This window comes from Guillardia theta (genome assembly GCF_000315625.1).
Source record: "Guillardia theta CCMP2712 unplaced genomic scaffold GUITHscaffold_87, whole genome shotgun sequence".
Classification (NCBI taxonomy): Eukaryota; class Cryptophyceae; order Pyrenomonadales; family Geminigeraceae; genus Guillardia; species Guillardia theta.
The window spans coordinates 238731-251457 of NW_005434587.1; the positions used below are offsets into that span (position 1 = coordinate 238731).

Below are 12727 nucleotides of genomic sequence, written 5' to 3' on the forward strand. Positions count from 1 at the left end.
ATTCAATTTTCTTCCCGTCTTTCCCACCCATTATACTCAATATACACCACGAGCTTCCATCCATACGTTTGCTTCTGATCACGACACTTTCCTGATCCTGATCCTGCACTTGCCCCTGCACTTGCCCCTGCATCTGGCCTACTAATCCTCCTCCTGCCCCTTTGGATTTCTCTCTACCCCCTCTCCTTCTTTCCTTCCCTTCTCTGCCCTCGTTCAACCTCCCTTCCTCCTCCTCCTCCTCCTCCTCCTCTTCCTCTCCCTCCACCTCCCCCTCGCTCCGACATGCGGCTATACGACATGGGCTCGGCCCAAGCCGGCCACCCAGCCACCAAATACCACCTACCCCAGCACTTCAATGCAGGTTGACCAGTGAATATGGGGTAGGGGAGGAGGGATCCTTGGAGCGAGGGGTGGGGTCCATGGTCGAGAGGCAGGGAGCTTAAAGGTAGGGTGAAGCAGTGGGAAAAGACCGGTAGTGATCCGGATCGGGGGTGCGATTATGGAATCGGGGAGAGGGATGGCGATGGCGGTTAAGGGAGGAGGAGGAGGAGGAGGAGGAGGAGGAGGAGGAGGAGGAGGAGGAGGAGGAGGAATTGTGGTCAGTTCAGCGTTTTCAACGCTAGATGGACACTTGAATCCGATAATGGGCAGCCAGAGGAGCAGAAGACCCATGGACATGAGCAGAAGTTTGAAAATGCGCAAAGACAAGGCGAGCTCGGAGTTTGAGATGCACAAACGGATATACTGGCAGGCGAGCTACGCCAACTTGATTGTCGACAAGGAAAGGGGGAAAGAGAAGAAGGTTCCCTTGAAAGGTAGAGAGGATGTGATTTGAGGCCTTAGTGATTGTTGTTGTTCAGTGCTGAACATGAAGTTCATGGTGAGGGAGTCCACAAAAGGTGAGGAGAGCCATGCAGGCATGGCCTATCTGACATGGAGATCAGAGAAGTACAGCATCATGAAGCTCGCCTTCATCTACCTCATAATCTCGACCTTCTTCCCGGCACTCCATGTTGTCATGTTCACAATTGTCATGTTGCAGCGAGTGACGGTATCTTCGCCCATGGCCGAGCAGTTCTGACAGTTTTTCGCAGTTTTACGCCACTTTGAGTCCAGAAGAGCAGGAACAAGAGCAAGGGTCCAAGTTTGGCTTCCTGCGCTCCTTTGCTGCCCTGGTTGCCACCATCACCGTCGTCTCATTTCTTCGTCTCCCCCGAGGACCATGATGGAGTTGGCAGAGGGGAGGGGACGATGTTGAACCGGGGAAGTGGGAGCAAGGGAGAGACGAGGGGAGCGAGAAACAGAGCAGGGAAGTAGTAACGAGGAAGAAGGAGAATGGTGAGATGTGGGGATAGATACGAAGTGGTCGGAATATTCTTGTATATGATTGTGGTTCTATGTGAATAAGTTCATGTACTATGATCTTCTCTCTCAGGCTTCCATCGATATCCATTGCTCGAGCTCGAACTTGGCCCCGAGCTCACTCATGTTCTTGTGCTGTTGCTGTGCACGCCGTCAGGTCGTATGGTAGGGATACGACAAGTGCAGGGGAACTGAGTATGCTGCCAAATCCTCCCAACTGTTTGCAAACCTTTCGAGCGAACATCTACGAAGCTTTCTTGACAGCAGTAGCCGTCGACTTCATTGGACTCTGTTAAGAAGTTTTTGACTGCAAGGCTTGCTCCGTCTCACGACTGGGCTCATTCTTCACCTCGCCCTGGTCACTTTTGGTACTGCTCGTCACTTCCTCCTTCATCAAACCAGCAGGCGCATGCCCACCCTCAGCTGCTACCGATGGCACAGGGCTGGAAGAGGCGCCCTTCTTGGGTTTCATTGGTCGAGGAGGAGAGGAGATGGGGAAGGAATTCAGAGCGACTTCGCCATTCAGAACTTTTGAAAGTTCGAGCACGAGAGCACCGAGATCTGAGACGACCAGCACTTCTGACCCTTCGCTGTCCTCCTTCTCCACCGAGACGGGTATCCAATGGTTCGCTACCAGCTGCAGCACGCCCGGCTGCGAGCTGGCGACGGCAAACTTGATCTGATTGTCTCCGCTATCCGCCCTAACCCACTTCCTGCCTTTGCAGGTCCCATCGTCATAAACCCCCGTCGTGATCTCACACACGTGACAGGCCTCGGCTGTGCACTCCCTCGCGTTCTCTGAGCACAAGGCAAACCAACTCTTCGTGGGTGGATGCTTGTAGAGAGTGCCCAGCAGCCTCTGGCCGGGCGCTGCCTTGGCCGGAAACGCCTCGGGTATCAGCTCTCCTGCCAGGATCCCGTAGGCTTCATCGACGCTCTCCTTCTCCTCCAAGACTCTTACGCACTTCTGCTCCTCCCCCTCCACTGTCACAGGACTCGGTCGAGCTGCTGTTTCCCCTGCATATTCGACAGACTCAACCTGTACGGGGATCCAACCCAACCATGGGAGGGTGAAGAGCTTTGGGTACAGAGACGCAGGGAGGTAGCGCGATGGCCCGCTGTCCTGCCCTGATCCCAAGTCCTTGAGCCACTCTATCGCCTTGCACGTGCCGTCGGTGTAGACGCCACTGTGAACTTGAAAGATTCGGAACCCTCGCAGCTCTCTGTCGTCGTCATCCACTACCATGGCAAACCAGGGAGTCACTGCCGGGTGTTTTGAGTCCCGGGGCTCGCGCTTCTTGGCAGAGCTCTGCTTCTTCTTCTGTTTCTCGTTCTCGCTCCTGGCCTTGTCTTCCCACTCGTGCTTCTCCTCGGGCGTCTGAGGGATCGTCAGTCTGACATGAAAGCACCTTGCTGGGATGTCTTACAATCTTTTTCCATCGTTCGCCCATTCTCTGCATGACCTCTTTCATGGGCATCTTAGGATTCTCCTGCACAGCAGTAAAACAACCGTCACACGAGTCCACACCAAACTCGCATCGAGCACCCAGACTCTCACCTTTCGAATCTCCTCACGAGCTTGATGGCTCCACAACCAGTACGCTGAGATCGATTTCTTCGTCCCCGCATCATCATCATCGCCCGCACAATCTCGTTTCTTCTCTTGAGCATCCGCGCTGACCTGAAACTTGGGCCTTATGCCATGGGCAGCGCAGTACTTCTTGTAAGCTGCGACATCTCGATTCCACTGATCCATCAGCTGAGAGTATTTCTTCTTGTAAACTCCCTTCTCAATCTCCTTCATCGATTTCCAATGCTCAGACGCGACGCTCATCAGCTCCGCATGTTTCAATCCTGGGTGACGTTGCTTCATGGTGTTGGAAGGATCCAGAAACCACAGCAAGAAAGCGTTCATCGGCTTCTTGGGGCACTCGGTGACTTCACGTTCTTCATCTTGATTGCTTGCAACCATGGAGATACTCCCAACGTTGGCCTGATTGACACGAGGATTCAGTTGAAAATCCAAGTCTCTCTTCCTCCTCCGCTCTTCAGCGTCCTCCCCAACATCAGCCCAGCGGTCGGTCTCGTAGGATAAGATCCCATCTTCAACCTCAAACTCCTCCAGGTCTTCTTCTCCCACCGCCGCAGAATCGAATTTCACATGCCACAGTGCCGCTGGAACGTTGAAGTACTCGCTGACAAAATCAGAGACTTCCACAGGCAACCATCCTACGATAGTTCCGTCAGCTGCCGAGATTACTTGCTTCTCTCCAGCGTCATCGTACAGTGCTCTCCTGACTCGCTTGCCAAGGAATTCACTTCCTTGGGTCCACCACTCGCCGTCTCCTTGTTCTCCCTGCTTGCCCGGCTCAGCCCCCGCGCGATTTGCTACAAGGTTTGCTTCTTGTGCCAGCGCAGAACTCGTAACAGCAACGACGTGGGGAACAACTTGTGAAGAGACCGAGCTTTGGCCATCGTATGCTTGGTGGGTCTGGTTGCTGTCTGGAGGAAGCTGGTGAGGCTTCAGCGGTGTGGGCAAGGGCTGAGCCTGTGGAACAAACGGAGGATTGTTGAGATGAGGTGACTGAGGTATTATCACGTCCGGCGTCATAGCGTTGTGATGCATCGAGCTCAATTGGGTAGGAGCTTTCTTGTGCCTCGCCATTGAAGCGTCCACCTCTGCTTTTCTCTTCCTGCCTCGTTGCGGCCGAGATGGTGCAGCGGAAACCGAATGATAGGAAGGCTGCAAAGTGCTCCTTGCATGCACTTGACCCTGTTGATATGACAACACATGTGCCTGCGTGCTCCTTTGGCCGGCATATTGATTCTGCATCGAGTAGTATGCTGGCATATTTGAGGGAGCAGCTCCACCAGGATACATGCCATACGTGTCTCCACTGAGAGGTTGTGAAGGCAAGACGTCGTGAGGCTGATGGTACATCGGCTGCTCTGATGTCCACGAGGGAGGCAGGTCGGTGCTCCTTGACTGAACTGGATGCAAAGATCTCGAATCGAATTCAGATGGCACGTAGCTTCTATCTATGCGATTCATCGCATCCCTTGAGGCCACAGTACGGGGGTAGTTCGCCGGTGCATTCAGGTAGGAGGCAGGGGATGGCATCGTAGCGTTAGAAGTCCAGGCATCGGACATATTTACAGGGTATGCCTGCGGAGTAGCAAAGTTGCCAAGAGGCATGTTGGGCATGTTGGAGTACTGCTCATAGGGAGCATTAACCGCTGAAACGGGTTCTGACAAGTCCTGAGGAATCGTAGGTGGCTGCAGATTGCTCGGATACGAATCCATGTCAGGAACTTGCTGATCAGTCCAGGCTGAATCCGGCAGGAGCCTCGGGGCATTCGGATCGTTGTATGTCACTTCACATGCTGGATAATAACTTGACTGTGAAATCGCTGGGTTCAGCGAGGCTTGAGAAGGCATCCCCATCGCATTGTCTGCCTGAGCCGTCCAATTACCTGTGAGGCTGACAGGGTAATGAGAGTTCTCATCAATAGGATCATTGGTCACATAACTATGTTGAGATGCAAGGTTGCTGTGGATAGGAACATTGTACTCGTTCCTCTCCTGAAGAGCTGCCCGATTGTACGGAAGAGGGACTGTCTCAACGTAACTTTGCTGCGGTATGAACCCGGAATCTCCGCTCATGTCTGCATAAGTGTATGTCACGCCTTCACCCGCTGTAGAGTAGTTGATGCAATGGTCTACTGGCACATTGGGACAGAAATTTTCATCGAAGAGCATGTCCCATCTCCTTCCAAAAGAATATGTCGGCTTTGAAGCAATGAAGCTTTCGGCTCAGATGTCCGTGTTCTGCGCAAACTGACGATTAGAGTGCGTTTGATCGGTTTGACATGAAGTTCAATACTCTCCATATTCTTGCTGTTTTCCTTGAACTACCTTTCTCTTTCTCTTTCCGCCATGGCCCTCCTCTCCCTCCCAGCTATACTAAACTCTAACCTACTCAACCTCATTTCACTCCCTCCTCAAATCCTCGATGTTTCTCCCTCGCCCTCCCTTCTCACCACCAACACAACAAATCCTGTTCCCGCTCCCACTCCTGCTCCTGTTCCCACTCCTGATCCGCCTGCTCCTCCTGCTCCCCTTGTCATCGTCCCAGCCATGCTTCACCCGCCAAAACAGTTTGAAATCAAAACATGGAGCTGTGGAGCTGTGGAGCCCTATAGTCAACCGAAATGGGTTTGTAGTCAATAATCACTCAAGTAGCCTTGTGTCATCAGTGTGTCGGACCAACGTGACGCGGCCGCCATGGTCTGACCACCACAGAGTCTGCGTACACCGTAGACGGTCGGCCGTGACGACATTCAAGGTGCACCAAGACCAGAATGACAGTAGGGCACGGTACGAGTTCAACCGCCCTGGTTGCGAGCCTCGGAGTGTGCTTTAATGTAGATTGTAACTCATTCTCAGCCGAGTCATGAGAGTGGAAAACTGAAGTTTTAAATGTTGTACGCGCTCAGAACATCACAAGTGATGATCCATGGCCTTGCATCCCACGCTGAAATCGAAGAATGAGCATGACGAACAGACATGGATCACTGTGACTACTCAGTACCTGCTGCAGTGAATCGTCGGTAGCTGCGCTCTCGCGCGTGACGCCATAGATCTCCAGAGGAGGAGGACTTGGTCCCTGCAAGACCGATGAGGCAGAAGGAAGTAAGGCAACGAGACCTCACCGTTATCTCGTTGGTGGCAAAAGTCTGCAAAGGAGCGAGCGAGGGCTGCATGCAGAGATAGCCCGCTCCCTTCAAGCCGTGGCGAGACGGGAACTTCAGCTTCCTGCTCACCAAGATCAAGGGACATAGGAAGCAGACTCAGAGTTGACCCTCACCCCTTCTCCTCCACCACGCTGTTGCCCTTGGCAAGGGGTGGGGTAGGAGAGAAGATCCATTGCAACCTTCGCGCTGTCTCCTCCTTGTTCATGTCGCCCTGCAAGAAGCAGTCAACACACGAGAGAGACGCCTGCAGCTCCTCCTCGCCTTGATCCCAAAATCTGAAAGCGTAGGCGTGGATGTAGCTGGCTTTGACTGCACCGCCAATGTCACCAAGAGCCGTTGATCGAGAAGTACAGAATACCTGACTGCTAGATGCGGTAACTTGAGACTTGCCGTCCTGAGGAGGAAGAGGAGGCAAGAGAGAAGGATCCGTGTCCTGTAGGAAGAGATCGCGAAGGTACGTGGGGAAGTATCCAGGAACCTCCTTCTTGCTAACATATTCTTGCATCATGGAAGCATCCGCATCTACATTGTTGTTGAAATTCATGCGAAAGATGCTCCTACACATGTCTATCCCCATCATCTCCAGCCCGAAGAACAGATCCACCTCGTAGCTGCCATTCTGCCGCATCACCGTCCAGTTGCTGTTCTCGGGGTGCGGGTAGAGATGGATCCTCTCCTCATAGATCACGCTGGATCTTCCAGTCTCGTTGACGGCGACGATCTCCAGGTCTCTTTCCTTCCACCTGAACTTCATCGTCTCCACCATGATGAACTTGTCTGCAGGGTTCACCGTTCCCTGGAGGAGGAGGGGCACAACCTCGGAGTAGTTGTAGACAACCTTCCTCTCAACGACCGCCAGCCCTTCCTCAACAACGATCCTCTTAGCTGTGACCCTCACATCTTCTCTTTGAGGGAATCTTGAAGCCCGAGCATGCCGCCTCCACACTGCCTCTACCGTCTCCTCCCATGGCCTCGCATGCTTGTGCTCATCTTCATCCGACGCCGTCGCTCTCCCCATTCCTGCCCCTCCGAACGCCACTGCAAGGTATCCGTGAGTATCCGTGAGACATGGATTGTACGTATCCATGAGTATCCGAACGTTTAGTGGGGTACTTTTGAAATTTTCCCAATATATTTGAATTTTAAGACCAAATGTTATCTGTATAGTTCGATTCCTGTGGACGCTCCCACTCAAAAGCACCCCCTCCTCGAACTAAAATCCCTACAGTACCGGTATCGTTTAAACTAAAGGTACCCACCCTTCCATTGTTTTGAAATTTCAATACCACCCCTACCCCCCTGACAGAATCGATCCTTTCCCCGCCTCGATGACCATGGTGAAGTTGCATGCTAGAAGCGCTTGCGAAGATGATCAGTACCCCACCGATGCATCCATGCACATCCAGTTCTACATCATCTTCATCCTCTATCTTGATCCCAACTTTTATGCTCCTCCCCTTACTCCCTCACACGTGCTCTTCGTTCATCTCCCCCTCTCCATGCGTTTGAGCTGCGAATTTTCTCCTTCTCCCTCATAATGTCCTCTACCATCTCATCCAATGCAACAGACACGTCATTTCTCTGCTTTATATCTGTAGAATGAATCCAACATTCCCTTGCCGCCATACTCTGAAACCTCATTCAATCATCCATCCATTCCCCTCCCATTCAAAAGCTCTATTCTGAATGTTTTGGAGGTTCCATAATGTGTGTACCCGGTCTTCAGCTTGACCATTTTTTTGAGTGAAGAACGAACTCGATATTTGCTGATGTTTTACCCGGACAGCTTTAGCCTCATGCTCGATATTCTTGAAACAACTCAACGTGTCTCTCCCCTTCTGTTCACGGCTGCCCTTTAAATTTTAGGACCAGTGATCCTGTTATGAAAGATTTTTCAGTTTGATCCTCCCTTGTCCTTTCTGCATTTTCTTGAGGATGTGTGTCAAATTATCTGTTTCCCAGTCAATGTCAACATGTCACCAGCTCACTCCTTCAGTACAGCCACCTGAATCAGTTGCATGCCGAACAGTTTTTGATCCCCATCAAGTTGACGTGTCTGCAGGGGAGAAGGTCATGGGCACAAGATGTGCAGAATGACATGAGAGAAAGTTCAAGGACTTGTGTTGCTCCTTCACTTCCGATACGAGCTTGCAAGCTCGTGACAGTCGCTTGCTTCTTCCTTGTATGCTTCCCCGCGCGAGTAGAGGTATGTCGCTTGCTCTAAGATCCTTGAAGATTCAGATTGAAACATCCTGCACTGCATATTTGTGGAAATTTACTCAAAACTCATGGTTTGGCAGTTGCTTGTTCTCAAGCAAAGCAACGTGTATAAGCCCTCACTGACGATTTCGCAATTCGAAAGCAAGGTTAGTGTGACGTCTTCCATGGAGTAGCTGGTATATCAACCTGACGTTGATGTTTGCAAGTGCACGGCAGGATCTCTTGTCAAACGCGATGGTGTAGACCAGCTGCAAAGATTACGTGGCGGTGGATCTTCGGCAATCTGTTTCATGCTCTCTTGACGGAAATTGCTAGGAAACGGGGCAAAGCCAGACACAAAACACGCGATCATTGTGGGGAGTGTATGCGCCTTGATCTTGATTCTGAACGAGTTCAACGTGGTGAGTCTGAGAAGAGGATGTAAAGTAGAAAATCAGTTGGAGAGAGATACATGAACTCATTGCGAGATTAGAGCTCGAATTGTTTCATAGTTTCTGAATCCAGTCTTTTCGCTTGATTCGTCGTCGTCAACGTGCGCCAGCTCTCTGCTATCGTTCGAGTCTCGCTCACTTTGCTCCTCTCCCTGACGTTCCTGCTGGTCAAACTCGACTGTGGCGGTTCACATCCGATCCGACTGACCCTTTGGCAGGCGGGTATCAACAAGACAAACCCGACATTTCACAAGCCCACGCATCTGTTCTTGGCAAACATGTGTGTTGATTTTATCGTGTCTTATTCCTTTGTTGAAATTGCCTGTCAAGGTTTCCGGACATCTGCAACAAAGTCTGGAAGCCGATATGTGAGAGATGCGAGACGTGCCCTGTCTTGTCGTTCTAAATGTCCTCGTGACTTCTAGTTGAGAAAGCCTTGACATCAACATGTCGCTTCTGCTGTAAATATTTTTCATTTCTCAAGAACACTTGTGGGCAACGCGACGATGGATCGTTCACGTATCCTCCTGCTCAAGGGAGCTGGGAAGCTAACGGGTTTGCCAGGTTGCCCAAGTCCATCTCTGCCATGGTTACCCCAGCCTCCTTCATGCACTCCAGTACGACCGCGGAAGCTGCTGACAAGTCTCTCAACGTGTCGCAGTTGGTCAAGTGGAGGTTTCCTGCGCCATGCTGATGCTCATCTCGCTTGCGGGCACGGGGTCGAGGGGGCATCGCGTCCCTCTCGCTGAGCTCAGTGAGTTATGAGCTCGTGGGCTGCTGGGACTGACAAGGTGGCAGGCAACGTCGTGCTCTTCTTCTTGATGGTCGGCGCTACTTACAGTCACCTCGTGAGGAGGCCCTGGCATGTCGCGCTTGTCTCACCCTCCTCCTCCCCAGGTGCTCATGGACGGACGGTGGATTCCCTCGGCAGTGTTGGGTATGCGAGGAAGCTTCTCGTGTGAGCGCTTGTGATCGCATTGCAGGTCTCCTGCTCTTTGTGAGATTCATCACTCCCGCACCCTCGAGGAAGGGGAAGGTGCGTCGTTGTGCGCATTCAGGAGAGATCATGACGATGTTGATGTCAGTCGGGCAAGGGAAAGAAGCAGGACAAGTGAGTGAAACAGTTGCTCCAACCTAAAGGTCACCAGATACAACATGAGATAATCTACAACGAGATGAGAACCCTGGCCTTTGGATTGAGGGTCACCCGAGGCCCGCGCGGCGTGTAAGCTCTAGGAGACAGGAGCGTGCTCGAGCTGCTGCTGCGTGTCTGCATTGAGTTGCTCGTCTCCTGAACATCTCTTCAAACATGTTAATAAACAAAATGTTTCATCTCACCTCGTTGAAGTCGCTCAAGTGCCTGGCTGCAGACTCCCTGTCTACATCAGCAGCCCAGGCCCCGGGCAAGACGTCCCCGTCAGAAGTCACGGGCCACGAGCCGTCAGAGACCGGGGGGTCCAACAGGCCCATCAGGAGCTTCTTGGAGTTGGAGAAGGCGGTGAAAGAAGAGTCTTCGTGGATAATTCGCTGCGGAGGGACCGGAAGGATTTTCGCCTCTGCCACGTCTGCCACTTCATGTTACAAGGTCGGCTCAGGATTTTCTCTTGCTCACTCTGGTATAACCCGTTGCTCGTCGTTGCCGTCAGCCAGTTTTGAGCCTTGTCGAATCTCATCTTGTACGCTTGCAGCTCGTCCTCAAGATCCTCAATGCGGCGCAAGTAGAGCTCGCGCTGCTTCTCATGCATGTGAACACTCTCCTCCAGCTCCATCAGGCGTTTGTCTGCTGCTTGCGAAAATTTCCAAAAAGACTTGGAAGGCGAGACAGTAGCAAACACAGGGAGCAGATGCCTGGGAGTGGAATGAGTCACGGGAGCTTCGTTCTGCAGGAAAGTTAATAGATGCAGTCATGTCGTCGTCGTGACCTCGTCGACTTCTATCGAATGGATGGTCTCCGTGAAGTGATCAGTGTCATCGAAGCAACTCTCAACCTGCTCATGATCAGGCAGCGACCGGCCTAGTGACCTTCTTGCACCTGCACACCCACGTGCTTCTGCCCGACGGACATTCTGGGACGACGATGAGCCAGCATGTCAGCTGCCAACTAAATCAGCTTGTCTGGTCTTGGAATAACCAGCTCCAACCTGGAGCAGGAGCCATGGCAGAGCGAGAGTCACTCTTGGTCAGAGCTGGCAACTGCGACTTCTCTCCCTGTTGCTCATGTTGAGGTTTGAATTCTGAAGTTTGTTGTTCTCCATTACGCACAGTCTTCAACAATCTGATCGCTACATGAGACGAGGAGAGAGAGCAAGGCCCGGCTGTCATGATACACCTGAAAATCTCGTCCAAGATCTCGATAGGCGCGGCGTCTGCACCGCAGTAAAGAATCTTCTGCAAGCGGTGAAGTCGGTCAAAGACAACCTGCAAGAACCGTCAGTCCAATGTAACTCCCCGACTCTTCTCACCTCGAGCGCGCGATGCCGTTGGTTCTCGTCGTCATTCGTTGCAGCATGGCTGCTGGGCACTTGTAACGCCGGGGAGTGCTCGCCCAACACAGGAGCAGAGTGAGCGTTGGGCTTGTCATCATCCATCAGAGCCATTCGTCAGAATGCCTTATGAAGCTCTTACGAGCATCCAGAATGATCTCACTCTTGCTCCGTTCGTTCGCTGGCAAGCAACGTTAGCAGGCAAGATGGATGTGCTTGCTTGCAAGAAAGGCAAACGAGTCCGACTAGTCAGATCTCTTCAAAAGTGTAAGTAGGAATCGATGAAAAACATGCGTTGGGACTGTCGAGAGCGATGGTGCAGCTTTGAAGGAAATCCAAAACAGAAATAGGAGAGGTATTAGAGAATATTCTAGTGTGCATGCGAGGACAAAATTGTACTGTACATGAGAGGAAGCAACCTGACAAGTTTGGGAAGGGGGAAGGGATGAGAGGTATGGTGTATAGCGGAGAAGAAAAGAGAGAGTGCAAATCTGGCTGCCAGTTCCGGGTAATCAAAGCAGAAAACTGAAGAAAGGTCATGAAAGGCCTGGAAGAAACTCAAAGTTGGCAAGGGAGCTGAAGATTCGAGCACATGCACATGACAGGGTGAGAAGAAGGAACTTGAGTCGAGAGTTGGGAGAACGTGAGGAGGGAGGCAGCATCCCGGGCTGCGACAACAACAGCATGGCTACTCCTCCAATGGCGGGCCAGTGAGAAAGTGATAGTAACTTTTGGGTAAGGGCTCAGTAGGGACAAGTCACGTGGCCCACGGTAGTTCGGAAGCCCCGAAGGCATTAAAACAGGTTGAAGGCAAAGAGAGCATATTTTCAAATTTCCATACTAAGTAAATAATCATCTCCCTTCACCTTCAACCTCCTTGATACCACTCGGGACCCGATCTCGATGACCCCTACGTACCCCAGGAAGTATCAAGACATTACATGTGACTAGAGGTGAAGAAACTATATGAGATGCCACGAGGAGTGAGATGCGGCAAAACCGGAGAGGAGAGGAGGGGAGAGGAGAGGAGGGGAGAGGAGAGGAGAAGAGAGGAGAGAAGAGGAGAGGAGAGGAGAGGAGAGGAGGGGGGAGGAGACTCTGAGAGGAGACGAGAGGAGACTCTGAGAGGAGATAGAGGAGAGGAGAGGCAAGAGGAGATAGAGGAGAGGAGAGGAGACGACTGAGCGAGAGGAGATGAGAGGAGAGGAGGGGAGACGAGACGAGACGAGACGAGACGAGAGGAGAGGAGAGGAGAGGAGACTCCCAAGAGAGAAGGGAAGGGGAGAGGAGAGGAGAGGAGATAGAGGAGAGGAGAGGAGATAGAGGAGAGGAGAGGACAGGACTGAGCGAGGGGAGGGGAGGGAGACCAGAGGAGGCGACTGAGCGAGGGGAGGTGAGAAGAGGGGACACGAGACGAGACCCCGAAACGCGTACTGCCAAGAGAAAGGAGGGACGGGAGAGGAGGGGGGTGGGAGA

At 52.2% G+C, this 12727-nt stretch overlaps 6 protein-coding genes across 6 annotated transcripts; 2 read left to right on the forward strand and 4 right to left on the reverse strand.

Moving 5' to 3' along the window:
* Positions 1 to 643: 643 nt before the first annotated feature.
* Positions 644 to 1226, forward strand: GUITHDRAFT_115715 (hypothetical protein; the record flags this gene model as incomplete). The annotated part of the gene is made up of 4 exons (XM_005825091.1): positions 644 to 815; positions 861 to 899; positions 945 to 1051; positions 1095 to 1226. 4 exons carry the CDS (start codon positions 644 to 646, stop codon positions 1224 to 1226), a joined length of 450 nt encoding a protein of 149 aa, XP_005825148.1.
* A 392-nt stretch (positions 1227 to 1618) lies between these two features.
* On the reverse strand, positions 1619 to 2315 carry GUITHDRAFT_154780 (hypothetical protein; the record flags this gene model as incomplete). The annotated part of the gene is made up of 1 exon (XM_005825092.1): positions 1619 to 2315. A coding segment is annotated over one exon (612 nt), but the record flags the coding sequence as incomplete, so codon positions are not given.
* A 332-nt stretch (positions 2316 to 2647) lies between these two features.
* Positions 2648 to 3334, reverse strand: GUITHDRAFT_77375 (hypothetical protein; the record flags this gene model as incomplete). The annotated part of the gene is made up of 3 exons (XM_005825093.1): positions 2648 to 2740; positions 2790 to 2852; positions 2921 to 3334. Coding segments are annotated over 3 exons (570 nt in total), but the record flags the coding sequence as incomplete, so codon positions are not given.
* A 2521-nt stretch (positions 3335 to 5855) lies between these two features.
* Positions 5856 to 7204, reverse strand: GUITHDRAFT_115717 (hypothetical protein; the record flags this gene model as incomplete). The annotated part of the gene is made up of 5 exons (XM_005825094.1): positions 5856 to 5897; positions 5955 to 6029; positions 6076 to 6178; positions 6231 to 6426; positions 6481 to 7204. The coding sequence occupies 5 exons, from the start codon at positions 7202 to 7204 to the stop codon at positions 5856 to 5858; spliced, it is 1140 nt and encodes a 379-aa protein (XP_005825151.1).
* A 983-nt stretch (positions 7205 to 8187) lies between these two features.
* GUITHDRAFT_154781 (hypothetical protein) lies at positions 8188 to 10104 on the forward strand. The gene is made up of 14 exons (XM_005825095.1): positions 8188 to 8323; positions 8418 to 8483; positions 8544 to 8604; positions 8653 to 8738; positions 8879 to 8935; positions 8987 to 9048; positions 9099 to 9136; positions 9194 to 9287; positions 9333 to 9385; positions 9430 to 9522; positions 9567 to 9616; positions 9666 to 9705; positions 9752 to 9804; positions 9854 to 10104. The coding sequence occupies exons 1-14, from the start codon at positions 8216 to 8218 to the stop codon at positions 9881 to 9883; spliced, it is 891 nt and encodes a 296-aa protein (XP_005825152.1). The 5' UTR covers positions 8188 to 8215; the 3' UTR covers positions 9884 to 10104.
* Positions 10105 to 10120: 16 nt separating this feature from the next.
* Positions 10121 to 11365, reverse strand: GUITHDRAFT_144469 (hypothetical protein; the record flags this gene model as incomplete). Its single annotated transcript, XM_005825096.1, is given in 8 exon segments — positions 10121 to 10132; positions 10152 to 10333; positions 10381 to 10648; positions 10691 to 10756; positions 10801 to 10862; positions 10910 to 10976; positions 11031 to 11186; positions 11231 to 11365. 8 exon segments carry the CDS (start codon positions 11363 to 11365, stop codon positions 10121 to 10123), a joined length of 948 nt encoding a protein of 315 aa, XP_005825153.1.
* Between the last annotated feature and the right edge of the window lie 1362 nt (positions 11366 to 12727).

What these genes read in the sequence shown, in the direction of transcription:
- GUITHDRAFT_154781 (XM_005825095.1), top strand. Translation starts at nt 8,216, where the DNA reads ATGAGAGAAAGTTCAAGGACTTGTGTTGCTCCTTCACTTCCGATACGA. An exon ending in GCTTCCCCGCGCGAGTAGAG is followed by an intron (nt 8,324 to 8,417) that starts GTATGTCGCTTG and finishes ATGGTTTGGCAG; the next exon opens with TTGCTTGTTCTCAAGCAAAG. An exon ending in AGCCTCCTTCATGCACTCCA is followed by an intron (nt 9,386 to 9,429) that starts GTACGACCGCGG and finishes AACGTGTCGCAG; the next exon opens with TTGGTCAAGTGGAGGTTTCC.